Source organism: Anopheles aquasalis, chromosome 3 (assembly GCF_943734665.1).
Source record: "Anopheles aquasalis chromosome 3, idAnoAquaMG_Q_19, whole genome shotgun sequence".
NCBI lineage: Eukaryota > Metazoa > Arthropoda > Insecta > Diptera > Culicidae > Anopheles > Anopheles aquasalis.
The window spans coordinates 14,040,001-14,067,500 of NC_064878.1; the positions used below are offsets into that span (position 1 = coordinate 14,040,001).

Sequence of the window (27,500 nt, forward strand, 5' to 3'; positions counted from 1 at the left end):
CGTGCCACGTCGATTGCTTCGTCGGTATGTGATAGAAGTACACCTGTCCCTGTTGGGTCGTTCGGATTTCTGTAACGGTCGAAAAGGGGAGCAGATTAGTTGATATTCCGGGGAATTGAGCCGAGAGAGGGAGAGAAAAAGAACTCTTACCATATCCATGTGGAAGATCTACGGCGGGACGCACGAACGGTACGACACCGGGCCGCACCTGGCCGGCCATCCCACTGCCCATCGATGGACGCGGTGGTCGATCACGCGACGTACGCCTCCGGGACGGTTCCTCGGGGTGCCGCGTTGAACGGGTTCGCGGATTGCGCGATGCCGATGTTTCCCTATGGCCACCACCTTCAGCCACCACCACTGGCGGCACTCCATGGTGATGCTGTCGAGGACCTCCTCCTCCACCACCACCGATTGTTTCGGGACCGGAAGAACTGTGATGGTTGGTACCATTCGGTATGGCAGCAGTTACTCCTCCTCCGTTGACACCGTTGGTGGTGGCCGTTTGGACGTTAGCATTATTGTTCGCCTGCAGTGGCAGATACGAAGGCACAGTGGGTTTTGATTGATGTGACGGCTCCCTGCCGCCCGGTCCGTTCGCTGATTCCGAACCACGCTGATGCTGCTGCTGCTGTTGCTGCTGGTTGCTACTGTTCGACACATGATTTGGGCTACTGAAGTTACTTCCAGGAGCCCCTCCTCCAGTGCCGTTCGTTGTTGCAGCAGGTCCATTCGCTCCATTGACGGTCGCCGGAGAGGATCTTGTAGCAGCCGCTGGCGAACATTCCACCGAAAGTAATCCAATTGCGCTGGTAATTCCGGATACTACCGATTGTGGTTCTCTATGAAATAAAACAACAACCAAACATTGTAGTGACTGTTACTGTAAGCGTCTCCCCTTCCCACTATACATACCGTCCTCCACCGTTGCCGGAACGTGGCGAGATGTCTTGAGACTTGGACGAAACGATCGGACTGTTGATCTCACTGAGCGGACTGGTCGTGCTCGAGCTGGGCGTTGCCTGACCCGAATCATCCGCTATTCTCACAGGACTTTTCGCTTCGTTTCGTTGCCGCAATCCGGCCCCATTGTTACCGTTGATAAGTGCTCCACCATCGTTGTCCTTCCCCGATCGCTGCTGCTCCTTGGACGATTGCTGTTGATGGTGAGGGTGATGCTGTGGCGACTGAGGATGCTGATGAATCTGTTGTTGCTGCTGCTGCTGCTGTGACGGGTGATGGTTATTGCAGTTCTCCTTGTTGTTCGAATTGAGCAAAATCTCGGTCGAGTGCCGCCGGCTGCCCGAATCGTTCGATTGAATACTATTGATGCTATTGTTGGTTGCCGACTTGGATGGGCCTGCCCCGGTCGGTGCCATGATCGGTGTACCGGCGGTTTCATTGCTATGGTTATGGTTGTTGCCATTGGCAACGTTGTGCTGCGGAGTCGTGACATGCCCGTTCACTCCGTTCATATTGCCGCCGCCACCACCACCACCGGCCGGTTCCGTTGGGCGCATCCACTGTGTCGTTTTCGTTAGATGATTGACGTAGTACGAGCGCCCATTCGGTGTCGTCCGTTCTTCCCAGCCCTGCGGAAGCTGCTGCTCCGTATCGATCAGTGTATCCGTCGCCGAATCATCATCATCGGGAACGCGAACATCACCGGCCGGACCGACGATGGCAAGCGGGGTGCCACCGCCCGTAGCACTGTCCCGTGACATCAGTGACACAATGATCTGCCCCTTGACCGGATCGGGGTCATCCTGGGTTCGCTTCACCAGCTCCAGCCGTTGATCTACAAAATTAACGAGAAGAAAAACAATTAATCCCAATTGAAGTTGGCAGCCTGCAAAGCAACCCTTGGCAGTGTCATGGCAGGCGGCGCCAAAAAGTAAGGTTTAAAAGTGAGCAAACAGAACCACAAAGCGACGAGTCGTCGAGTCGTCGAGTGTCCAATTAACGGGAACAGTGGCGCTTTCCTAGGACTCACTCTTCTCAGGGGAATCCCTCCCTAATGAGCAGTAAACACTCCATTGTGCTAACAGTTCTCAAACACCTTCCATGGGCAGCAGCAGCAGATGCAGCATGAGCGACAAAAACATAACGAGGGCCAAGAGACACTTTCACAGCACAGCATACTACGCCAACAGCAGCAGCAGCAAAAATCTCCCTCTTTACGTTATCTTCATAACCTCTCACCGTCATCATCCTTCAGCATCGCCAATGCGCAGCGCCAGTCAAAAGCGGAGCAGAATTAATTAATTTATAGTTTCCACCACCCTCGAAAGCCACCGGCGTCCTTCGCGAGGCGAACTATAATAATGTCTTTTCTCTCCCTTGGTCCATCGGTCCGGATGCAACGGAGCAGCAGCAGCAGCAGCATCACCATCATCGTCGTGGTCTTCACGAACAAAGAGAACCAGAGACGGCGACCAAATTAAAAATTCGCCATTCGCAGATTGCTCTCGACCGGCGCCCGCGCGCGCGCGAGAGAGAGGAGAAGGGTTTATGGAGCTCATCAAAAGCGTGACGCCTTCACCTTCGCCACCTCGTAGGCAGCACAGAGGGAAGGAGATTACTAGCAACGCGGGGCAGCACAGCTTACTCTACACACTTTGAAGGCATTCCTTTAACCTTTTTTTGATGGGAAAAATGCACACCAACCAGCCAGTCAGCCATCATCACGAACAACAGAGACCAGGCAGGCGTGGTGTGTGTTAGTGGCATAGAGATTGCATCGCCACAATTTTGTCCTACTTCGGCGCGCGGCTCAACCAGTGCGTCATCGATGCATCATCCAAGGTCGTATGTAGCTTGGCCGGTGGGGTACCACCGACAGCAACCGTGGTGCGAGCAAGCGCACCAGAAGAATGCAACGGCAAAGTATGTGCGCACCTCTCATCCAAGAGCCCCTAGCAGCCTAATGGCAGAAAAGACACTTTCCACGCCAAAGCGGCTTTTGTGTTCTTCTCTAGGGCCCTTCCATAACGCGGCCCGCCACCATGGGAACTAGAGGAAACAATTAAAAACAAAAAACTACGAGGCGAGATTTTCACTCATCACTTTCTCGCTTTGAGTGGAAATGATGTGCTCGCAGACCGTCGCTTCGCTGATTTTTTCTTCAACACTCGCCCTGTGTGTTGGGACGGACAACTTACATCCCGTATCGCGCAACAGCTGTATGCTGGAGGCGGCGATCCGCACGCAGCCCAGGAAGCCCTGCCGCTTGTGCATCTTGCGCTGGTTGTAGATCGCGATGATGATGTTGTCGTTCTTGCCGAGAAACAGATCGTAGTACGAGTTCCACCGGGGATCCAGCGACGCTTTGCAGATTTCCGTCGTGTACTCCTGCCGCGTACCTTCCACGGTGATCTTGGCGAAAGGATCCGGTAATCCTGAAGGGAGGAAGGGAGAAGAAAAGAGTCACAAAATTAGTGAGCAGTTTGGGACGATGATTTGGAGTGTTTCTGCTACATTTTCTCAAAGCAGTAGCAAGGCAGTGCTGCACAAGACGTTTTAGTACAAAGCGTCATGGCCAACTCAGCGTCAAAAGCTACCAATTGAAACAGATCTAAATGTCATGATCCCAAAAATAAATTGATTACTAAACACATTCAAAAATTAAATATAATCCTTCAGTCCAGTAATTTCACCATAATTGGAAGATATTTAGATCTGTCTCCACCTCTGGCGAAGGCTCCAAAATGGAACAGCCTTTATTGTTGCCCCCGAAGTGCTTTATCTACCAAGCATAACCTGGTCGTACAACAAAACATCCGCCAGTAGATAACGTTACACAACATTTACCGCACTCGCCCGAAAAGGATGAGTATAACATACCATTTTCTTTAGCAGTACGTGAGGAACAAGATATACAAACCCCAAACGGGATTCCACTGTTCAAGTGTCAACAAGTGGGCCACAACGTGGTAACCGAAACCAGCCACTTCTTGATTACTTGGCGCGACAATCTGCCATCGGGCGTGCCTTTACTTGCAGTAGGAATTTAAATGGAAGCAAGATGTACCGTCATCACCATGCTAACACTCAAAAAGAGGAGTGGGAAGTGGAGGTCCCATTCAACAGATTAAAGGCGAGACAAGATGCGTCGCGACTGACTTCAAATTAACCAGGAAATGAAGTCAATTGGCGCTCGTTCGTTCGCTCCGTGTGCGCTTGTTCGCTGATTTGTAAGTGCGTAAAGTACCGCGCCGCGTGTGCGCCGGCTAAGGTTGTGCGTTGGTTGGTGGTGCACTGTCTAGCAACCGTGACCGTGGGCCTCTTAGTTCCCGCCGACGGTCTACTCGTAGTGTTTGATGGTCAGAGTAGTAGCACTGATGGTTCTGTGATTACTGTAGCATCATCTGCAATGCAAAACATACTTTTATCATAGAATCGAGAGGTCATTTTAAATCACTTTGTCTTCTCTCTAGTTTCAATGTTCACCTTGAATTGGAAATGAACTTCTGTGATACTCCACCAGACGCTTCCATCAGTATCGACTGTTCCAGTTTTTTTTTTCCAATCCCAAGATATAGGGCAACCGATTCCAGCACAGATAGCTCACGGTGGTCTCTGGACCAGCGACACAAGATTGATAAGAATAAGAAATAGTTGACCGAGATGACTCGGAGCACCCGTCACGTTTACGACGCCTGGTATCCAATATTCTGATCCATGCCCTACAAAACCAAATCCCCGTCCCATCGAGAGAAGATCTACAAATGTGCGACTAGCGGCTAGAGCTCGAGGCTCCATCGTTTCATCCCCCAGCTCCACATTATGCTTTGTCTGCGCGTTGCGATGGTACGATGAAATTGAAAAGAATAATCCACTGGCTGGTCTGATGATGAGCGGTGAGGGAGATGAGGGAATGACATTATGGAGCGTACAGATCCAACTCCCTCGTTTCAGTGACCGGGCTCTAGTTACTTTGAAACCGGCCACCACCGGCTGGAGAACAAAAGCGAGGGATGCGAGATGATACTGCAGCCCAGCACAGCCCAGCACAGCAGCTTCATCCGACCGTACCGAATCCCGGGTCATTACTTCGCAGCCAGCTCCCCAAGGGGGGAGAGTATCAACGTCCCCAAAGAGCTGAAAATAATGTAAACCACTTCTACGGGATCCAATGTTTCGAAGGGTGCGGAGAAGGGTGTAAGCCAGGGCCAGGGGCGGGGGGACAAATACCTGTTCCCAGACACCGTCCCGTTCGGTGCCTTCCCGTGTTGTTGTTTCGGACATGCTGCAGTGCGTCAGCGTACCAGCGTCGTGCGCGGTTGCGGGTGACAGCAGCAAACGGAATCGAAGCGGACAAGTGGCAGGTCAGGTGGTGGAGGATCCGCATTGGACGATGGATATTCGCACGGTTCGTACCCAGAGAGCGGAGGGTACGCTTCGCTACACTCCGAGTAAACTTCCACTTGGACGACCACCACCAGCACCCCTCCGAGCCCGCGCAATTACGCCCGGGAACAGCTCTCAATTTGTGGTAAAAGTTTTCACTTCACATCGGCCACACTCGTGTGCCCGTGTCTGTGACCTACTGCATTGCAATGGGGATTCCTACTCTTCAGAGTGTGCGGTGTCTGGTGGCAGATACGCGCCGAGGTGCATAAAATAATAAATACATAAACACTTTGCCACATACGCCGCCAAAAGAAACGGGTCACAGGATGGTCGTCTACATGTTTGCTCCAGTGCTCCACAGACTCCGGGGATTTTGTGTCCGCTAACCCGGTCACTAGTGCCATTTCACAACTTTTGCGTCCTTATGCCATCGGTCTCGGAATTGCTTCTCTAACTTTGCTCCATGGAACGCTGATCAGCATCACCAGCACCATTCACCAGCGAAGGCCAGGACCGTGAGGCGGGGGGGCTGTGAGAAGGCAATGGACTGGCGTTGTCCAACTTGGTTGCACCCTCAATCAGAGTACCGCTAGCTGGTGCACGGTCACCGGGGGGTGGTAATGATTTCCATCGTTCAAGCGTTTGAGAGTTCACCCGTTCGTCTGGCTGGTTGGCTGGCTGGCGAACTTTGTGCTCGAAATCAGTAAAATTGTACCAGGGAAACGACCTCCCTCCTTCCCCAACACGACACCGTTGTTAGTTTGTTGCATCTGAGACTAGGGCTTTTGAGTTTAGGTTTTTTTTTTTTAAATTGAGAGCAAGCAATTAAAAACAACACTTTGTGAGGAGATAAGTGTAGAAAAGGGATTTTGAAACGAATGCTAACGAATTGCAGCTGGGTGTTAGTTTTTTAATGTGTCTACAACAGGCAACAGGTTTATTAAGATGAATGTTTTTAAGTTTAGAAATGAATAAAAGTAATTAAAACTCAAAATATGATTCATAAGTTACATATTTAAGATCCTAAATTATAAAAAAAAACTTAAACAGAAATAGAAAACTCAAAAATAGAGCGAAAGAAAACGCAAGCAACTCAAAAACAAGAACAAAGCAAACGCCCAAAGGCCTTTCTTATGCAAAACATTGCCGGCGGAACCGGGTGAGCGAAAAATGGATCCTTTTGTACTGACCGAACAGGCCAGGAGAACAGCCCTAGCTTTCCCATCGACACGGGTAACAGACCGGACCGGGCGAGCGAATAATCAAACGCGTACACAAATCATCGAACACAGCAGCAGCGCGCACCCTCCCCCGAGAGCATCATAGCAAGCTGTGCGCGGAAGTAACGGAACCATAACCTAAACCGGGTAACCAAAAGCACCCCGCGGTAAAAGAAATATAGAAGAGGAGTTGTGCTAGGAAATAGAGAGACAACAAACGAACAACAACGCAACAACAACAAATACAACAACATCGCTCCCGTGGCGTGGAGAGGAAAATTGAGCAATGAACTCGCTTCGCCCGCTTCCTTCTTGATGATCATACACCACACCGCGCAGTCGTTTAAGGGGAGGGTAACACATGTAATTTGAAGGCACACAACAACAGCATCCAGCCTTTGCCTTTAATAGGCTACAATCTAATCCCAACGCACCCAGGCGATGATCTGCGAGGGTGCATAGCTTTAGCATGATTTACTCCTTCCTTTTTGATATTTGTTAGCCACATAAAATGGTAAAAAGTGTTGAGGAGAGTAGCTTAAAAAATCATGGAGAGTAAATTACGATAATTTGTTGGAAAATTTACACTTTAAACGTATGGGTAAGCTCATCGCATACAAAAATTATGTATTTTTTATCAGAAACGATCAATTCCCTTCAGGCATTTATCATTATGCTCGTCACTTATCAATCAACTGATCCAACCAAGGCCACTAAGCCACCGCTAATTCGATTTTCGATCTCAACATCATTTGGTGGCACATCGTGGCCCTTGCGTGTGCATTATCCGGGATCTACTACCCCTCTCCCCACTCGCTGCTCTCAGCTCAGAGTCCACCGTCACCATCTGGACCACGGATTTCATTGCGGATTCCATTACCACCTGCCAGCGTTCAATGTTACGGTGGCGGCGGCGCTCATCAGAGGTGCCCCCTGTAATGATAATGTAATTTCCAATTTGCGAGCTTCCCCCGCGGACGCAGAGCCCCCCGTCGCCCCTCCGTCTGTATCTTGTTTAGGATCTCATTTTCTACGCGAAGGTTTCCGACATAGTTACCACGATGTGTAGACGATAGTAAGGGGGGAAAAAACCACCAAAGTACGTTGTGGGCCACCACGATCGCTACGATCTACGCCTTCGAAGAAGGTATACCTCCACTTCACCACCGGGTTGCGGTCTCGTTCCTCGTGCGCGAAAAAGTAAAAGTGCAATAGGCACGCCACGATCACGATTGCAAGGGGAGCAGCAGCTGGTCGGTCGACCGGGACCACCACCACCTGCCGGAAACTTCAAAACTATTGCAGGTGAAACATTAGTTTTCCACTTTCCCCCACGACGGTGGTGGTGCCAGTGTCCAGCACAAATTTCCCAAAAGGTAATATACTGCATCTCCTAGTTGTTGTATTTTTTTTTGGGCTTCACCTCCCATGCGCTACCTTCCAACATTTGATTGACCTTCCCCCGTTAACAAGTGAAGTTAACCGTAAGAGGGTCGACGACGTAGAAGAAACTTTTTAAGTGGAAAACAGCCACTAGAGATACAACACAGCCACCCAAAAAGGGAGGCGGGTGTGGTGTCTCTGTACTTTGCTATCAATGTCAAGTGCATTTAGCCCGCTCCAAGCGCCCCCAGGCTCAGTTTAAGTGCCATGGCTAGGTTTCTTTTTAAAAGTGGAAAAGTAAACAAAACTATAAACAGCAACATGCAACGGGGCAGACGCGCGGTTGGAGACAGTGACCGTGGAACACGTACTACTAGGGCGATGAACGCGACTGAAGAAGACGAACACGCGAGCGGGGGAATGTTGCGATCGCTTTCGTGTTAAAAACTAGACAAATACAACGCCTAATGCCAGGGTGCATCAGTTGGTCAGATAATAAATGAATGTATTTAAACTAATTGCTGCAATTGACAATAAGAGAAACTTTCTTAATACAGCAACACAATCATCAATCATTCAATCATCCTCGAGTTTCTAATAAACCTAATTACGTTATTTTATTGTAATTGGACCATATAACTTTTTTTTATTTAGTCAATGGCCCCTGAAATGATGGCCGGCTCCCGATGAAGTGTTACTCTTATTTTCTCTGCACAAGTATTAACTTTTTGGGCGCTTCTTAGGTCCATAAGGCCATTATTTTTGGCGATAAAACTATCAAATGGGCCTCACAAGATGTTTTTGGGATTAAAAGAACTGAAATGCATCCTAGAAATTGAGGGGAAACAATAGTTTTTTGATTATTTTGGAGTAAAAACTGGATAACACTATACAATAAAATACATGGGGTGGATAAACGTTTTTTGTGTGTTTTTCGTACCTTGCTCCACTGTTTTTAAAGTATCTTTGGTTCTAGGAGGTATTTTTTGAAAAATGTGCAAAGCATAATAAAGAAAAATAAAAATCAAAGCTATGTGATATGTGATACACATTTTTGGGCCGAGAGTTTCGATGGAAAATCAGCCAAAAGGTAAATTTCTTCCAGGGGTGGATACACTTTTTTTGCACACTGTATTTATCCAAGCAAAGTACTCCTTCTGAGGAAGACAACTCTCCAATTCGTTCTAAGGAATAAAGAGGCTTTACAGGCAGGCTCAACAATCAACAATCTTACAATTATAATATTCGTAGACCAACAAGAGCCTAGATACGCTCCGTAAAGGTATTAACCCCAACAGCCAAGGTCCGGATGCTTCTCCTCCAAAAGATTGTCTCCATGAACGAGCCCACTCCTCCATCAGAAAACCGGGACCTAGCGACCAGAAATTAGTCAACGGAAAAAGTGGCATCTTGCACCACCACCTCCGGCCATCATTAGTACTGTGCATGACGTGTGACTCGGCGGCGGCCCGAGCGGGGAACGGCTATTGGCGGTTCCGGTTTTCGGTATTTTTTGCGTCTAACCAGCGCCCGAAACCGGCGCCGACTTCCGTCGCTAAATGTGGCACCAGACGTACACACGATGGCGCCACCGTTGCCATGCCCCCCCCCATTCTAACTCGAGTGGACGCGATGAAAACAATCTCACCGTCGCCACCATCGCCAGAGCCTTCCGGCGCAGCAGCAAGTGATTTCGCACTCGACGGGGATATTTTCTGCACAGACAAAAAAAACACACACAAGGCGCCTCACCCACCACCCAGTCGCGACTGCCTTAGTCTGTCTGGCCGAGGGTGGGCGGGCTCGTGTGTGTCATCGCGACAAATGCACTCTAACGATAGGGCTGGCTGGCTGGCTGGTTGGTCTGGCACCGTTGGAAGCCCCTCGGAAGGCAGCCAACAATCTTTTCGGTACGAGCGTCTTTATTTCCTTTACGTGTCCCCCCGGCCGTCGCCCAGTGGCCGCCATTACGTCAGCGGCATGATAAGCGCCATAAAATGGCTCGTTACGGAGGTCCAACTCCCATACACTTCCTGCGCCCAAAAATATTACATTACATGGGAATGACACGGAATTGGAAGGCCATAAACGACTCTACGCTGCTAAAAACACATTATGTTCATCTTGTTTGTCCTGCTGCTCACCAATTCATATTTGCTTATCGCCATCGTTAATAGAGATAAATGATTTCCTCTGCGGGAAAAGAGAGGGCCTTCCCTCTCGGATTTTGTCGTACATTTTGTCGACCCTTTGGAAAACACGATGCTACCAGCGAAAAGCGAAAGTTGATCCCCGGTTCGATACCGTTACCAATCGCAGGAAATGGTCTTATAACGCGCAACATCTGAATGAACGCAGAAGGAAAAAGGAACACCTCACAACACACAATCGAACAATGTCCCCTCTTTTTGGGGGGCCGCCGCTATGGCCGTGCAATTATGTTTCCGATTCCGTTACGGTTACGCGAACTTCCTTTGCTACTAGGACCGCTACTACTCGCTGGCTACTCTCTTCCGGTACACCAAAAATCAGCGAAGCATGAAAACGTTACCTGTCAGACGTTTCGCAGCGCTCGTAGTAGGCAGCGTTATCTTGACACACCGGCATACCGTGCAACGCCTACTTTCGCGTCGCGAATTCACGACGCAAAGAAAGTTAATGTTTAGTCATTCACGACGCACCCAAAACGGGGCCATTACCAGGGTGCACCTGCAACATTAGCGCAGTGCAACAAAGAAGCGACATATTAGAGAGAGGAAAGGAGGGAGCGCCAGTCGCACTGGATGATGAGGTGGTTTAACATTTCAATCCGAGCCCGGCGGCCCCACGCTTGATAGTGGCTTAACTGGCTCTTCTTTTAATGGCCATTCGGGACGGTCACCGCGACGATCACCATCACCGAGACGATCCAATGAATCAAATCGCTAATTGCATGTTTACAATCCTTCGGCGGCGGCAACGGCGGTGTCGACCGCGGTGAAGATTTTCGGTTTGGTTTTCGTTTTCGTTTTGTGCGATTACACACTTTGCGAGATCGCGCGAGATCGAGTAGCGCGTGAGTGCGAGGAGCGAACATGAATGAATGAAACGGAAAGCGAACGGAGGAGAGGAGGAAAAGATTAAGACAAAAAGCTCGCCCATCCGTCAACGGAGATGGCACACATGGAGGGAAGGGGGGTTGTTGCAGCAGCAGCAGCAGCGCAACGGCCGCCAGACCAACCGATCGGTGTCACTAGGGTGGGCGCGATCCTGCTCTCGCTCGGTGTGTGGTCCCGGTCCGGGCCTCTCCTCCTTCTGCTGTGGCGATTTTTTTTTCTTTCGTGTGCCGCCCGCGAACCACGAGCAATACTTTGATTGCGATCCTTGGAAGGAATGGTGGTTTCGTTTTGTGGACTTGATTTTTTTTTTGCTTTTCGGCGCGAGACTATAATTAATCTTTCATCCGCATCCGTACAGTTCCGGCGCGCTGTGCGGCCGGTCACTGCTGATTGTCAGGGCACATGCACTGGCAATTGCAGTATTGGTTGCGAGTTTTGGTATTGTAGATTTCGAAATTTATAGATTACGAGTCGCAGTGGAGAGTAGGTCACCGGGAAGAAGCGACTTGTAACCGGAGTTCTCACATTACTTTGGAATGTTGAAGAAATTGTGAGATATTTTTTAAATGTTTAATAATATAAAACAATAGAACAGAACATCGATGCTGAAATAAAAAATAAAAAATAACCAACATAAAAAGAGCCCTTGAAAAATAAAATCATGATAAAAAGAGAGTAGAAGTACTAGCTCGTAATAGAAATCTAAAAATTCTTTAATTCCTTTAAGAAGAACATGAATAAAATTGATCAAATTGTAGTTTATTCTCTAGCAAAAAAAAATAGCAAAGATCCTAGAAGAGAACAATAGAACTTATTTACAACCGAGACAGCCGCCTGCTCGTGTAAACAACATTCTTAGACACCAGAAACCCTAACGATAACCACATCGACCAGTCGGTGCCAGTCGGACAAATGATATGCTCTTAATCATAAATGTATCTCTTGCCAAAAACCAACCAAAAAAAAGATAGGCTGGAAAATGGTTAACGGCAAAGGTCACTATCGGGGGGGGCAAGGGTAAAAGCTAAAAATAATCCTTCACTAAACACTCTTCGAGCCGTCTGCGAAACCGAGGGAAAACGCATCCAACTGTCGTCAACCTTGACATCTCCTCTTCCTCCTCTTCCATCCCCCGCGTTCGCCGCCTATCACCTTCATCGATCGCGCTGTTATCGCACGCCGCCACGGTCGACGCGCTCGTACGTCGATGAATAAATTCCTTGGAATAAACAACAAATCAAAGCGCCTCAACCGACACCATAGCGGCCGCCGCCGCCGCCCGTGTGCCGCCGATGATATGATTCATCGCACGCAACCACGATCCCAAAAGCATAACCGGCCCCCACTAGCTAGACAAGGGGCCATGGTATTGGTGGTGGAATATAGGAAGTGAAACGATTTTTCGACCCCCCCACCCTCACTACACCCCGAATTGATCGTATCTCATCTGAATCGCGACGCGTTAAACGATCGCGATCCACCGGCAGCAGCATGTTGCAGCCACACGGACACGCACACAACGGGCAGACGGACAAGCACCACAATCGAATCGTTTATATCGGTTGCCTCTTCGATCATCTTTGCATTTTTAAACGATCATTTCATTTGCTTCTTCCTCCCCCATCCTCCTGTTATTGACGATGTTCTGAGGGTGCCACCACGCCACCCTTCGATCCCGGTGCTCCCAGGGAGTGATTTATATTTGTTTGCCACCGGACTAGCCCCGTGAGATCGTGCTCCCAGCACGCACACAAACTTGAGACGACGATGATCAGAAACAACAACAACAGCGTGATCATTCAAGAACGAATAGCGAGTTACACGCGGTACACCAACGCAAACGCGAGCTCTCAAATCTGATCTACCTCTTTTCACGACACGCGACGATCGCGAATGCAAAGGTTGGATCGTCTCGATATCTCGAAGCTCTAATGCCATTTCCGCCGATAGCTTCTTGGACACACTCTTACAGGAAGAGGGAGTCAGTCTGGAAGCGAATCGAGTCTCCTTCAGGTTCGTGAAGATAGGGTGTTCTTGATGATCGCCCTCTTTTTATTGCCTAGCGCCATCAGAGGATCACTCGCTCTCACTCTTTCGCTCTTGTGATCTTTCTCTGGCCGCCATCGATCTTTGATTCCTGGTGCCGGTCTCAGACTTTCTTACGATCCTCATTTTACGCCACTAATTGGGCTGAAATATGGTATTTTTTTTACAGTTTTTTAGTCCCAGTTTCGCGAGGTCTCTATTAGCGAGCGAGTGCCGGTGGTCAAGTGAGAGGCGAATTCGTTTGCTGCTGATCAAATGATCTCCAGTTTTTGTTCTTCCCGATCATCAATAGGTAGGAATCCGAATGAAAAATCAAACTTCAGAAACTCGAAAATACATAAACCGAGAGCTCTTCTCTTTCTCTCTCTTTTTCTCTCCAATGCAAACTCTTGCACACTGTGATGCTGAAGTAGAGGAACGAATACACAAAAAAAAAGGCCAAGAATGCCATTCGGTTACGGCTGCCAAATCAAACAAGCTCAAACGACGGAGAGAGAGAGAGAATGTGTCTTGCGGCGCGATTCGCTGCCCCTTGGCGTCCCGGGAACCTCCTGATCCCGCTGGCGCACCCTCCTCTAGGTCAAGAAGCCGCAACAGAACGAAATTGACGCGTCCCGGGTGGGGCAGACACATCTCGCAGGGTCGGTGCGCTCCCCCAATCGCCTGTCAGTCAGTCACGTCGCGATCCAACCAACGGATGGTACCGCGCTCCACGCTCCACGATCTCCACCAACCGGGAACCGCGCCTTTTGTGCGCAAACGCCCGCCAGTTGCCAAAACACACATGTGGCCGCCTAATTTTGGACCAAACCGAAACCGAGACTTTGGCCAACCTAGCGAGACCAGGGACCAGGACCGGGAAAGTGGTCGCTGGCATCTGGAGACAGACAGAGGGAGAGAAAGAGAGATGGAAAACTAAACAGAAATCCGGGCAGCAAAGGGGAGAAGCCGAAGAGACACAGGTATTTCGTGAAATAGACGCGAATATCTCGAGCGCACAGGTGGGAATACCGTAGCTACCAGGCTACCGGTCGGCCAATACGGTTGTTGGATCCGGAAAATTGAATTCGTTAAAGCTACTTCAAAAACCTTCGTTAGGGAAAGGTGGCATCTGATCGTATGCGATCGTTTTCTTTTTTGCCTGTAACAAATGCATTGAACTAGATTGATGAAGGCTCATTTACATTTGCCAAACAATTTTGGCATCTTTGCTGTTACTCATCAACATGATGCTAAAGATCCGCTTTGAAGTGAAGAAGGAAATGGAAAAGTATTTTAAAAAAATTAAAAAAACGCTTTCCCCTCACCGGACCATTTATCGTACCGCGGTTGTTCTAGCGTCGTTGGAGATCGAGCGTGTCACATTTAGATTTAACAACCGTTTTTGACTCCCTCCCCCCGAGCAAAGCGCCACAAAACAACAATCCGTCCAATAACTCATATCGCCCCCTTCGCAACACACCTCGACGACGATCAGCCTCTCCCCTTGCTTCCGAGACATATGGCAAAGACGGAACAACAGTAAACACAATCTCGGCGGCGTTTCTCTCTCACTCATCAGATAAATATACTTTTTTTTTTCGCCCAGCAAACACGCTACGTTGCCGCGGCGCAATCCACCGCGTTCCACCGGATTCCGTTTTCTCGCTGGCGCCCCTCCATGCGGGTGTGAAGAGAGCCGTTAAAATATTATTACCTCATCACCACACCAGCGGGAGCGCCATCAGCAGCAGCAGCATCATGATCATCAGTATCTTCCCCCCCACCCTTTCGCCACTTTTTGATCACCACTGTGTAACCACCCAGCGACCAGGGGACGACCGTTACACCGGCCAGGCACTACCACCCCCCAGGTGGTGGCGCCCACCAGACGCGCACCAATGATCGTATGATCGCAATTTATTTTATTTTAATTTTTTGCCACCCAACCCCACCTTCCGTGGCATCAGTAGTGACGACGCCGGACGCTCTACTGTCCCTGCTGTTGCTGCTGCTGCTACTGCTGCTAACTACTACTTCCTCGTTCGCCGCTGGTGGGTAAATAAAATGGTGAGAAAATAAAACTAAGCGCCACCCGACCTGACCTACAACCGAGGAGGGACGAACGACGCGCCACCTTCGCCGTCGGCGCCTTTTTGCGAAAAATCCCTCCACGAACGACCCACTACTGACTGACTGGGGATGGGGAGAGGGGGCGTACCACCCCCGCAGCACTGAGAACGGCGCGTCGACGACCACAAGGCCGGTCGGTCGGTCGGTCGGTCGGTCGGTCGGTCGGCGGGCTTCGCAACACAACACGGACGCCGCCCCAAACGGGCGGACGATATGTCGCGACGACCACGACATGCGACAAACCGGGTGGCGCTTCACTGGCGCTTAGTGAAATTTATTTTTCGCCTCTCGACGCGCCCAAGACGGGAGAAGATGAAGCGAGAGAGAAAGAGAGATAGCGTACAAGCGCCACAAGGAATTGCTCGGTTGAGGGTGGAGCGGAACCGTGGGGGTCGCTCGGCGATGTTGGCCACGGCGAGGCGGTTCTGGCGCTTGGTGGTGTATTCCGTCATCTTGCGCACAGTGTGGTTCGGGTTTTGATTAGACATCGAGTGCAGATGGTGCTTTTCGATGGGAAACGTTTGTGTAATTAGGTTATAAATTGTTTGAAAATATATAGAAAAAATTGCATGAAATATCATTATTTCCATTCCTGATACATTTAAATACATCCTTCTTCCAACCAAACGGAGGAAGCTGTTCGTAGATCATCTGGTAAGCACACTCCCTGCCATCCTGCAGCCATAGTTCGAATCCTTGAGAAAAGTAAAACTCCAAATTCAAAAACAAATGACTACTTAACCAAAAACAGCCCAGCCTGTTGTTATGTGTCCCCCAAAGTCAGAGACGCACTGTACCCAGCCTACTACAATGCACGCAACGCACATTGCGCGCGCTCGCTCGATCGTTAGACACCAAGCTCCCCCTATACTCTCATAGAGAGAGGAAGGGAGAGATCAAAACCGATCGTCGTCGTGTGGGTTGGCCAGCGAAATAAATAAAAAGACACACCTTGTCCCCCTCACCCCTTTTTTTCCTCTGCTGCTCCTCCACATAGAGGTGCGCTTAGGTTTTGCGTTTTTTTCTGTGCATTTCGATGCAACGCGCAAAGTGCAAATGACACTTGGGGCAGCGCGCGCCGTCGTTTGACAGAGGCAGATAAATGAGGGACACATTTGCATTGCCGCATTGCTGTGTACAACTGGCATTACAAACAGTCCCCATAGACCCATAGCAAACCCATAAACACACAGCGATTTCAAGCATCTTCCCCCTTTTTATTCTTTCGCCTCTTTTGCACGTCAAGAGCTCTTTATACGATCGCGTCAACCGATACGGCGCCCATCGCGTACCTGGTGAAGTGTGAGGTAGTCGCCGCAGAAGGCTCACGATTAAGATCGCTTCCTTGGTAAATTGATGATAGTCGGTCCTGCCATCGTATCACACAAGTATCGGACTCATTACATCAGGGCGCCACACCGATTGGATTCTATTGAATTCATCTTCGACGTCGCCAAATCGGACGCCAGCCTGCCGCGGCATAGGATGTCCTCGTCCCGCTGCCAGGACAATGGGCGCCACCGTGGCCAGTCCATTTTTATGATCATCAGCAGCGCTGGGGCGGGCACGCTCATAAATGTTTCTTTCCGGGGCCAAAATTGCACTGGCCACTGCTACAGCGCAACATTGTGTCCATCTTCATCCGCGATCCAAGCGCTCTGGTGGCGTGAACCGGCGGCGGCCTGGCCGCCTCTCATTCTCGTGCTCAACCCAACGGCGAAAGAAATGGGGTTTGCCATTTTGCACTTTGCGCACCCCGACCGACCACCGACCGATGTCTTTGTGCTACTTTTGCGCCCAAAATGATTTATACATTTTGGCCGGTCCGTGGCCGACACCACGACGACGACGACGACGACGACCAGCAGACCATTCGCGCCCAGACTCTCGGGGCGCGGAGAAGGTTAGAATAGTTGCTGCAACCGTTGGGGATTTTGGGCGTCCCAGTTCTCGTTCTGAATTGCACGTCTAGACGGTCCCTGGGACCTGGTTTTGGGGGAGGGGGGGGAGAATTGTTGTGTCGCCGCTTCCCTTTTTTTTTATTTTTCTGTTTTTGAGGTCACCCCCCCCCCCCCCCCACCCAGGCCAAGGCGCGACGGGGAGAGAATTGGCAAAAGGGTCACCAGTTTTATGGCCTCGCCACCCCCAAAAACCAAGGGGTGAACTGGGTGCGCTTCATTGAGGAAGCGAGAACTCGGACTGAAAAGCAATTTAATGGGTTAATTTGGAATCACTCGCGAAGCGAACGGCATAGGACATAACATATTAAACCTTACCCTTGAGTGTTCTTCGAGGATTAGCAACCTTTTGTGGATGAATATCACGCAAAAAAAAACGCCACAAGACCTCTGAGCACGCTGTGCATCCGTTTTTTTCCGGGACGGAATAGATGCTGCACGATGGCCCAAACCACGCTTTCCGGCAAAAAAAACGCACCAAACCCAGCACCACAAATGGAATGCCATAACTCTAATTAATTAGACAGATCCCAGTCCCACAGTGCACCCAGCGGCCCCAGGAAAACCCCCCCGGTTAAGCCGAGAGAATGGGAAGGATTGAATCGAAAGCGAGCGAAAGAAAAACCGTTTGCCATTGCGATGTGCGGTGAGTCAGCAGCCAAAAGACCTCGCCAGCAAAACGGTGCTGCCGTCGCCAGACAATTTATTGGAGATTCCAAAACTTTCGAGCCATTGTTTTTGGGGACGATATCAGTGGAATGAGGCGCCTAGCCTTTCCTTCTTAAGGCTCCTGCCTTTGAGAAGTTGAGATAAATAATTGATAGAAGATAGCGCTACACCGGTCGCTGTGGTTCCGTTGCGATAGCGCAGCAACACACTCGATGGCCAAAAAGTGTCTGGCCAAGGGATGCGCGACCGTGACCACCGCCGGAATCCGACAACCAACCACACGGTCATCGCAGAACGTGCATGGTTTGCATAAACAAACGCGCATGATTTTTTCCCCTTCTGCGATGTCCACTTCCTCTTTCCCACGACGACGACGCACAACGGAGGATGGATCTCGGGGCCCGAATCGGACACACAGCAAATTGCGCACCGGCGATAAGATGGGTGATGGGTGGTGCTGCGCGCGAAGCGAAAAATAATTAATTGAAAAATAGAAGAAGCAATAATCTGCCAACACGGAACGCGCGTGCCCCGTTTGTGTTGTTGATGGTGGGTGTTACAGCAGAAGGTTGCTGATAAGCACCACGGTTTCTGCTGCTGCTGCTACTGCTACTGGCTTCATGGTATTTAACCACCATCCCCGTCGTCGACATTGATTTTTGGTGGTGGGAACATCGGTATCCAACGGTATCACCGGATCGCCCGATTCCGTACCGTAATTGGCGCCAAACGCGATGACAAATGGTGATGCCAATGGTTCCGCCGTCGAGCAGCAGCAGCAGCAGCAGCAGCAGCAACAGAAGCGAACCTAAAATTAGCGAAAAATCAAAGTACGGATTAGCGAACCTGGCAACCTGGCGCCTGTTGGCGCCACCAAGTAGGCGAGCGAGCGAGCAGACCCTGTCCCCTTGCGCTCCCTTGTGTCCCCTACCTACCACTATCGACGGCGAGATCGTTCGGTGATCGGTGATGGCGTTGGCTCTGCAAAGCTTCCGTCACCTTTTGATCCTTTACGGCGTCGCCATCTTCTGCGTGTCATTGATCTTCTGCTGCTTCTCTTGTGCTTCCTCTCTCTCTCTCTCTCCCCGTGAAACTATCTTTGAAATTAAAACACGACCTTGACTAATAATAAAAAACGAAGCTGCTAGTACTAGGTCAGCCCCCCCTCCCCACATTTTTAGGGGAGGGAAGACGAGACCTGATCAAACAAGTAAGAAACACACTGAGGACTGAGGGGTGAGGTTTCGGTAAACAGTGTCGTCGATAACGATGATAAAAATCGACATCAAACTCCCCCACAGCACACCTCCTCTTCCCGGTTTGTTGCCACACCAAACAACAGAGAGAGAAAAAAACAACGAACCACGGGGGCTGAGTCAGTGGCGATAACGCGCGCGACATTGGATCGTTACGGTAACATCGATTTTAGCGCTATTCCTCCCGCCCTGGGGCGCATGTTCGTCGTTGGTCTGATCGTTGGGTGAAAGTGACGTAAGGCGACACACAGTGTGAATCATGGTTGCGTGGTGTCTCTGCCGGTGGTGCAGCGAATGCGGAATGCGGCACCTGAGCCCTTGGTAACGCGGCCCACCAGAGAGCCCTTCTTTTTGCAACCGTTCTTTATCTGAAGCTGAAAGTCAAGTTCTTTGTAATAAAGACTCGATCTGAGGTGAGTTTCTGCGCAAAACATCATATTTATCACGAGGATCACAGATCATTAGATAGACCAAAAGGGATTAGAGACCTTTTTATGCCCAGAAGACAAGGCTATCTGTTAATGATGTACAGGGTGAGGCAAAAAAATATTGCGACACTGTTAAAACGCCATTCCTTTTTGATTTTTGTTTGGATTTTATTAAGTAAAACCAAACAATGTTGGGAATTTCATAATGTTTTAGAACTAGTTTAGTTTTTTTTCGGTATGTTACTTTTAGGATGAATTATGGTCATGAGACCGTGAAGAGTCCTTACTTCGCTTGACCGCAACTGACTCACGTTACGTCGCCTCGCTGTTCCGTTAATCGGTGCAATATAATTGCTTTCAATTCCACGATCAACGAGCCCAGCAACGAGCAAAATTGGCTAAATATTTCGATTTCAGCGGCAAGATTTAAAGGTTCCGCAAACGAGAGATCCATCGCCATCGTGTGTTCGTCGCGCGATGTCATTCCAACAATCATTAGCGAAACACGGTGGTGTATTATGTAAGAAGACTTGGCCGACCGGGTGACACTTTCATCAAACGCTCCGCAGAACGCTCTGTCACGCTCCGGAGCGTGTGTGCTTTTCTGTGTTTTGTGCGTGCAGTGACGATCATCGAATCACGGTTATAAAGGCCATCGACACCGCCAGCGAGTGAGCGAGCGAACGGCTTATTAAATATTAGCTCATCGATCAAAGGCCTCGTTTGGGGCCGCCTCTCTCGCTCTCTTTCTCTTCAGCCACGGGCGGCCTTGGCTCGAATTGGCCGAAAAACGGAACCACCACGACCGCCAGGGGAAAGCAAAAGCAACAAAGTGCGTCCAAAAACTGCGCACGAACGAACGGAAAGAAATTAAAATGCAAAAGTGCAACCCGTACACACTCCCGCGCGCATCGTCGATTAAATTGACTAAAGGAAAGAAAAAAAAACCCTCCGAAACGGAACCGAAACGCAAAAATGCAATTCGCGGTGGAATTTATAGAAATTGCAAATTGGGCACGGACCGGGACTTTGGGAGATTCGGAAGCGAAACCACCAACAACAGGGAGGGAAAAATGCCAACTAACGGAAGAACTGACTGAAAAATAGAAAAGCGAACGGGTGTGGACCGCAAAAAAAAGGTCCAAAAAAGGCTCGCGCTGGCTGGCTAGTTGGTTCGAAGTTTTCTTTTTTTTTTCCACCCCTTTTCCAGCGAGTTCCGGCGAGAGGACCGGTCATTTAATGAGCTTCACTAGTGCCGCAGCTGAGGCGAGTTGATGGTTGGTTTCGGTGGAAATTATGCAAAAGATTTTGCACGCTTCGCTAACTTCCCCCAAACTGTTTGGGTTAAAGTTTTTCGGTTTGATCACATTTTTGCTTTTGGTTCAAATACCTTTCACCAAACAATGGCCACCAACCAGATCAGCGACGACCAGGGACCGAATAATACAAATAATAAAACGATGATCGTGGAAAAGAAAATCGCGCGACGTGCAGATCCGACTGTTGATGGAGCTTTGAACCGCACCATCAGGAGAGTTTTTATTTTCTTTATCGCTTTTACTGTTACTGCCGAGTGGAATCTCGCGGCTCGGTGAGCACGAAACTTGACTCAACTCATTTTCCGAAAGCGAGATCAAAGCGAAACATAAAAATACAATTTCAGTTCGCTCGCGTCCTTCCTTCCTTCCTTTCTTGCCATCCAATTGGCTCATTGACCTACATTACGGTCAACACACATGGCACATGACACCGGCTAGACAGCTATAAGAACGCATGATGATAATCTACGGATATGCCGCATAATTCCAGGGCAAATTCCTTTTTGCAGAATGTTGCCCTCCCAGAATGTCCTCCCAGAATGTTGCCTTCTTGCCTGCTCATGTCGTGAGATTAAGGAAAACATATGCGGAAGCTAACCGAGGACGACAACATCGGATGATAGCGACCCGGATAAGGATTTAGATGGAAATTCCACTTTTACAGAGCGGCATGGTGAGTATATGTTGCGCGAAAGAAAATGATAACCGGAGAGGGGAGCATGATATGCAATGACACTTACGGAACAGATCCTTCCGGGCCAGATTACGGGCACAGAGAACTGAAAGTAAAAAGAGAACGTAAATGGTTAGTACTTTTGCAGGAAGAATTTTCAGTGAACATGATTTTTTGAGTATCATTATCACAACCTCGACACAGGCCATTACCAGACCGGCATCGTGGCAAGCAATTAAAGGTAAGCAGAGAAAATAATTATAAAGATCCCGGGACCCTCTATCCGGTTCTTCCGCACCCGGTAATGAATCCCACACATTCTCTCTCTCTCTCTCTATGCTGTTCTAGTCTATGGCTCACTGCCACACAACCATAAATGTGACAATTTATGGACTTTAAAGAGAGATCCTACAAGGCACAACAGAAACATCGAACCATCACCTCCACCGGACCGACCGACCGGTCGTCCGATAAAACATTCCTCTCCTTTATCGCCAGGATTCATCGTGTCTCTCTTCTGTCCGGTCTTCTCCTTCGTCCTTTCGATCACCATTCAACGGACCATCGCCGTCTTCGTCGTCATCGTCGTTGTCATGGTTTCGGATATCCATGGTTCGACAGGAAGGTCGAAGAATGCGGTGACGGCAAAGGACGGCAGGAGGGAAGCTCGATAACAGAGCAGAATCAGCCGCTTTTGGCCTGAAGGCTCAAAGATACCTGGACTGGGCGAACCTCGGACTCCCGATCCCTCGTAATCGATCGTCATATACCGACGAGCCCACCGGGGAACAGGGCAGTGTGTGAGTGCGTGTATGTTTATCTGCGTGTGCATGTGTGTGTGTTTCCACTGTGGTGATCGAACGGATCGCACCATTCTTATGATCGTACGATCTCATAATCGTTTCCAGAGAGCCCCGGCGGCACATTGGTCGTTGGCGTTCTTCTTTGACCGCATCAAATAGGTTATTGGTTTTTTACCAATTTAAGGTTTGTCGCATGTGCAATTGAAGGTACAAAATGTGCCCTTCATTGAGAGTTATATTGATTAATGCTGTTGTTATACTAAACTAAAGAAGAGGCGCCAACGAACCAGGACGATATTTGGGCGATTTTTTCATTGACATAAAAAGCATACCGTTCGTATTAATAAACAGCATGTTTTGATCTGATTTCTGATTTAAAAAAATCAATATTCTATTGTTTAAAAATGAGCTTTTCTGTGTAATTTTAGAATGCTTTTACTGAGGAATTTCAGTTTTACAATGAATGTTGATAAAAAAAATGTAATAATTTCAACTGCTTTGCTCACAAAAAGAAATATTCGTAATTAATTTTATAAAAAAAATACAATCAAATTTAGAAAATGACTTAGTAAACATTATACGTCTAAAGATAAAATGTTCAAAATTTCAAATGAAACAAGGTAGCTTGAGTAAGAACCATTGTATCTTTGTTTTACAACGATTGCTCCAAAAGTTTCATAACAAAAATCTCTTCAAAGCAACATAATTTAGAAAGAATTCTCCTTTTTATATAAAAAGTAGGCCCCGTCGCTAAGCAGCGGTTCAATCAAAATGCAGTTGGTTTGGTGTACTCACTTGTAATTCGAATCTTTTGGGTGCCATTCCGTCGCGAGTACTCCAGCTTATTCATTGTTGAGCCGCTACAAGGGACACCGCCGACGGATCCTGGTCGTATGGTGATGATGATGGGAGGGGGGATAACTTGATCCCTCGATCTCTCTATCTCTCACTCTTTTCCGTTCACTTTTCTTCTTCTTTCGTTTCAACACAACACAGGGTGTGGGTTTTTTTTTAAATAGGGAGAGGGTGTTGGATATAACAGTGTGCCTCCTAGACGAGGACGATCTCACACCTTCGGCGACGCCGTCGACGTTGGCGAATCATTAGTGACCGGAAGCTGACGGGGGTGGTGGTGGTGGTGGTAGTGGGAAGAATGCTGCAGATAAGCCATCGAAAACACTAGCAGCAGTACACTGGCGAAAACACTGCACCACGATCGATTAACCGACCGATCGATCAATCGCAAACAAACAATGAGGCCCGGTGGCGCCACGGCCAGTATCTTCTATTGTGCACCACGCGATGCGCCCCAGCGGCTGCACCTGGTTTACGCGTAAGAATTGGCATGGAACACAATCATCTATTATTTCGCTTGCTTCCTCGTCGTCGGTTACTATGATGGTGATGATGATGCTGCTGATGATGCTGCTACAACCACCAGCAGCGGGCAGCACCAGTCAGCATCCACGACCACTTGATCACCGCACTCTAGAGAGCAGCCGCCGCCGTCGAGAAGATCACTTCCAAAGCAAACGCACGCACCGCACACACTTAAACGCACACAGCGACGCACGCACACTTGTTCACCGTTTTGCGTTTTGCGCTGGCGAGGCTGCTGAAACTGAATAAAGCATAATCATAACACAATGATCTTTACTACACCAGCAAACCATCGTTGCAAGTGTGCACACACCTTCGTCTTCCCATTCCCATCCCAGCTCTTCCTTCAACTCCCCCCCTTCGTGTCGTGCCCCTTATCTTACATCGCTTAAACCTTGCGCGTAGTTCAACCCTTCACTTTATTACCTATATTACCAGCAGCAACTGTTGCCGTTACTACTACTATTGCTGCTACTACCACAAACCACCATCACGACTACTACTACTACTACTACTAGCACGGCAATGCTGCTGGTACTAGCTAGTCCCATGCGCGATGGCCAAGCAAATGGAGAACCAAGTTGGCCAGGGGGAGGACCGCATAAAAAAGAGAACGCGAACACCGCGACTACTTGATCGTCGTCATCATCATCATCAATGGACACGACCGACACGACCTCATCCCCCTATAATTCATTGATATCTGGGCTGCGGCCCTGTCGTACGATCGAGACGCTCGACGACAACGACAACGACAACGACAACGACGACGACATCCTGGACATCGAGAAGAGGTTTCTGGTTTTGGGGAAGCATTCTGGACTGTGGTTGTTGTGCATCAATGTATGAAATGCTTCTCTTCTGTTGGACATCAATGAAATCCTCCCCGTTCCAGCACTCGCTCTTAATTTAGGGGGTGCGGCACAGTGAAGCAGCAATGAAACTTTAGGGAGCTGCTGTTGGCCGGAAACCCCAGATCCCTCATGGTGCTCATCATCATTGTAATCCTTCTCTAAATTGAACATAATCAACATTAGAGGAGGGCAGGCAGGTCGATCGACCTTTCGCGGGCTTCTTCTTCTTCCTGTTTTCCAGTAAATGACCCATCGATCTTTCAACTTTTTTGGCCGAAAAGAGGATTTACACCTAGAACACCATCGGTTTTGTCACCGCCAGCGAGCGTTTTGCCTTCTTGCAGCAGAGTAAACAAAAGTTCATTGTTTACTTCGTTTCGTCTCGAGGGAACGAATGACTATCTCGCGCGAATCGTCACTTGCTCACGGGACCCCTTGCGTGCTTGAACCTCAACTTTTCCGCCTCCTTCGACATCCACTTAGTCCGCTTGCTAAGATCTTGCCGATCTTCCTCGATAGGCAAGGTGCGGAGGATCTTCGATTCGCCGTCGCAAGAAAACCGTCGCATTCTCGGGGAGGGATCTATACCCCCGCCGCACACGATCGACGGCCTCCCGCCCCGTTCACATCACCTCTCGTTCGCGAGAATTTGTGGCCCGAAGGGATCCGCCCTGCCACCTCACCCACCCCACCAACCCGGGAGGGCTAGTTGGGCTAGCGGTTCCGTTCTTTCGCGATCGGAATTCGAGGCTTGGTTGTAAATTTCGGAAGAAACCACCACGTCACGCCGCGAAGAAACCTTTTCGGAACCTTCGGCTCGGTTTGCTTCACTCACTTTTTCGGGTGTGCTGCTGTGTGGCCGCTGCGGACGAATTCCGGGGGGCCTATCGTGGGTGCACTGTACGCGTATTTCGGTTTCGGATTAGCTGGTACGGGCGGACGACGGCACCACCGTAACCATCGCTAGATTTCACGATTCTAGCGGAAACCCAACTTGTCGCGATATTTGTTGAAAAACGAATAAAAAACGCGTCGTTCTCGGAAGGGACGGTTTGGCAGCTGGTTCCGTAAAGTGTCAAACGAACAGGTGCAGCGCCATTTTGAATTTTCATTGACAAGAAGAGGTCAATGCGTTCCGACTTCTGGGGTAGCGATGCCTCGATTAGAGTCCTTCGCCATCCTTTCTCTCGCAAAACGTGCGCGCCAAACGAACGACTTGTTGTTGCTGGCTAGCGCTATTTTAAACAAAAGTGCCCCATTTTGCAATGGCCATAAATCTGAAAGCAACCAAAGGTGATGTAAAAAGCGCCCTTGCCGATCCGCTCCAGCTTCACTACATTCCAGCCTCGATCAACGGCGATGGGCCGGCCAACGTGGAAAAGTTCTTCACACCCTACACCGAGAACCAAACGGGTGGAGGTAACTTTCTAACCGCCCTCCCTAGAATCCATAATCTATAATTTCGCTACTCTATTTAGTGCTACAAAACGCTCTCCGTGGATATCCGCTCCTGGGCAAAGAGATGACGCTTCCGGAGGGCTACACGGGAGTGATCTTTCAGGAAACGAAGAAACCTCTCTCGAGTGATGACGATCGGAACTTTACTTTCGGAGGTGCCTTCCGTACGCTCACCTACTGGAACTACGACCGCAATCCGACACAAAACGATCCCTTCTCGAAGGCACTAAACTGGCTGAAGCTATCGGAGGCTCTACACGGCGAAGAGGAAGACATTGACGCCCCAAAGCCAGAACCTGCGTCCTCGAAGACGAATAAAGTAAAACAGGAGAAGGGCACCGCCTCCTAGAATGCTTGTGTATTAATTGTAATAAAGTTCTATTTATTTCCACATGTACTGTTGTCTTACTTCTCGTTAGTAGGAAGCTAACTGAATTAAAAAAAAAACCTTCGAATCTACTTGCCCACCATCCAGGCGGGTCTGATTCACCGGGTGATTGTTGTGTTGTTCCGGGTGACTTGTACCTCGACTTTTGTGGTACTACTGTATGGGTCGCGCTTCAATAGGAAGTGTATCGTATCTTATCAGCTAAAATAAACCCAAAATCAAAGGATAGAACGTCTCGGTAGGAGCGGTTACGCTGCACTCTTCGGTGGAGGCCGGTACACTCCCACCACCACGGCATGGTCTCGTTCGTAAGGCTCGAGCGTGATCTGTTCCTGAGGCTTTAGCTTCTCCGACTGCAGCTTCTTGACTTCGGACGCAAACACGGCCTCCGGTACTGCCGTCGAATCGACACACGAGGCCTTTATCGAAATCACAAAGTGACCACCGTTCTTGAGGAAATTGTGAGCATTCAGGGCCACGATACGGGCCTGATCCGGCTGGGCTACGTCGGCGAATATCGTATCGACCAGTCCGACCAGCATCCGGTACTTGTGCGGATGGCGCGCATCCTCGATGATGGGGATAATGTTCGTGCGCTTCTTGGCCACATTCAACAGATCGCGCCCGGAACGGTGCGAGAACTCCACGGCATACACAAGCCCCTCGGGCCCGACGACGTCTGAAACGTGGGAAACGGTAGTGCCAGAGGCGGCTCCCAGATACAGCACCTTCGATCCCGGTGGCATGTGGATTTTGTCGACACCACCCAGCACGGCAGCGGCCAGTTTCGAACGGAACGGGTTCCACACTCTGTACTCCTTCTTATCGCCATCGGTCTGCAAGGTGGAAGAGAAGAAAAGAATGATAACCATTAGTTCTTTCGAATCTGTTAACAGTTGTTGGATTAGTAGTTCCATTGTTGTTCGATCAGTTAGCAAGTTCTACAGAGAGCGCACTCCGCGAGGAAGGTATGCCTCGGGCTCCACTTCCCGCTTCCGGTACGCTCTCCGTTGGCCACATTCCTGCCAATTCAATACCCCTGCGGACATTTCATCATTTCGACCACCGATTGCCGGTGAACCTGGGGAATGTTTTAATCGAAT

At 49.4% G+C, this 27,500-nt stretch overlaps 3 protein-coding genes across 3 annotated transcripts in view; 1 reads left to right on the plus strand and 2 right to left on the minus strand.

Moving 5' to 3' along the window:
• LOC126579338 (E3 ubiquitin-protein ligase Smurf1) overlaps positions 1 to 25,566 on the minus strand; it is a 29,972-nt gene extending 4,406 nt beyond the window's left edge. Inside the window, exons 1-7 of the mRNA XM_050242830.1 lie at positions 25,387 to 25,566; positions 23,113 to 23,938; positions 21,582 to 21,620; positions 3,162 to 3,398; positions 916 to 1,798; positions 151 to 842; positions 1 to 69 (exon numbers count right to left, since the gene is read on the minus strand). The exon at positions 1 to 69 is cut by the window's left edge and continues 386 nt beyond it. Coding sequence (XP_050098787.1) covers positions 1 to 69; positions 151 to 842; positions 916 to 1,798; positions 3,162 to 3,398; positions 21,582 to 21,620; positions 23,113 to 23,167 — 1,975 coding nt within the window. The 5' untranslated portion in view covers positions 23,168 to 23,938; positions 25,387 to 25,566. The remainder of the gene's footprint in view (positions 70 to 150; positions 843 to 915; positions 1,799 to 3,161; positions 3,399 to 21,581; positions 21,621 to 23,112; positions 23,939 to 25,386) is intronic.
• A 170-nt stretch (positions 25,567 to 25,736) lies between these two features.
• On the plus strand, positions 25,737 to 26,364 carry LOC126579352 (ribonuclease H2 subunit C). The gene is made up of 2 exons (XM_050242847.1): positions 25,737 to 25,970; positions 26,030 to 26,364. Exons 1-2 carry the CDS (start codon positions 25,817 to 25,819, stop codon positions 26,356 to 26,358), a joined length of 483 nt encoding a protein of 160 aa, XP_050098804.1. The 5' UTR covers positions 25,737 to 25,816; the 3' UTR covers positions 26,359 to 26,364.
• Positions 26,365 to 26,370: 6 nt separating this feature from the next.
• Positions 26,371 to 27,500, minus strand: part of LOC126579349 (rRNA 2'-O-methyltransferase fibrillarin) — a 1,893-nt gene continuing 763 nt past the window's right edge. The window contains exon 3 of the mRNA XM_050242845.1: positions 26,371 to 27,233. Coding sequence (XP_050098802.1) covers positions 26,646 to 27,233 — 588 coding nt within the window. The 3' untranslated portion in view covers positions 26,371 to 26,645. The remainder of the gene's footprint in view (positions 27,234 to 27,500) is intronic.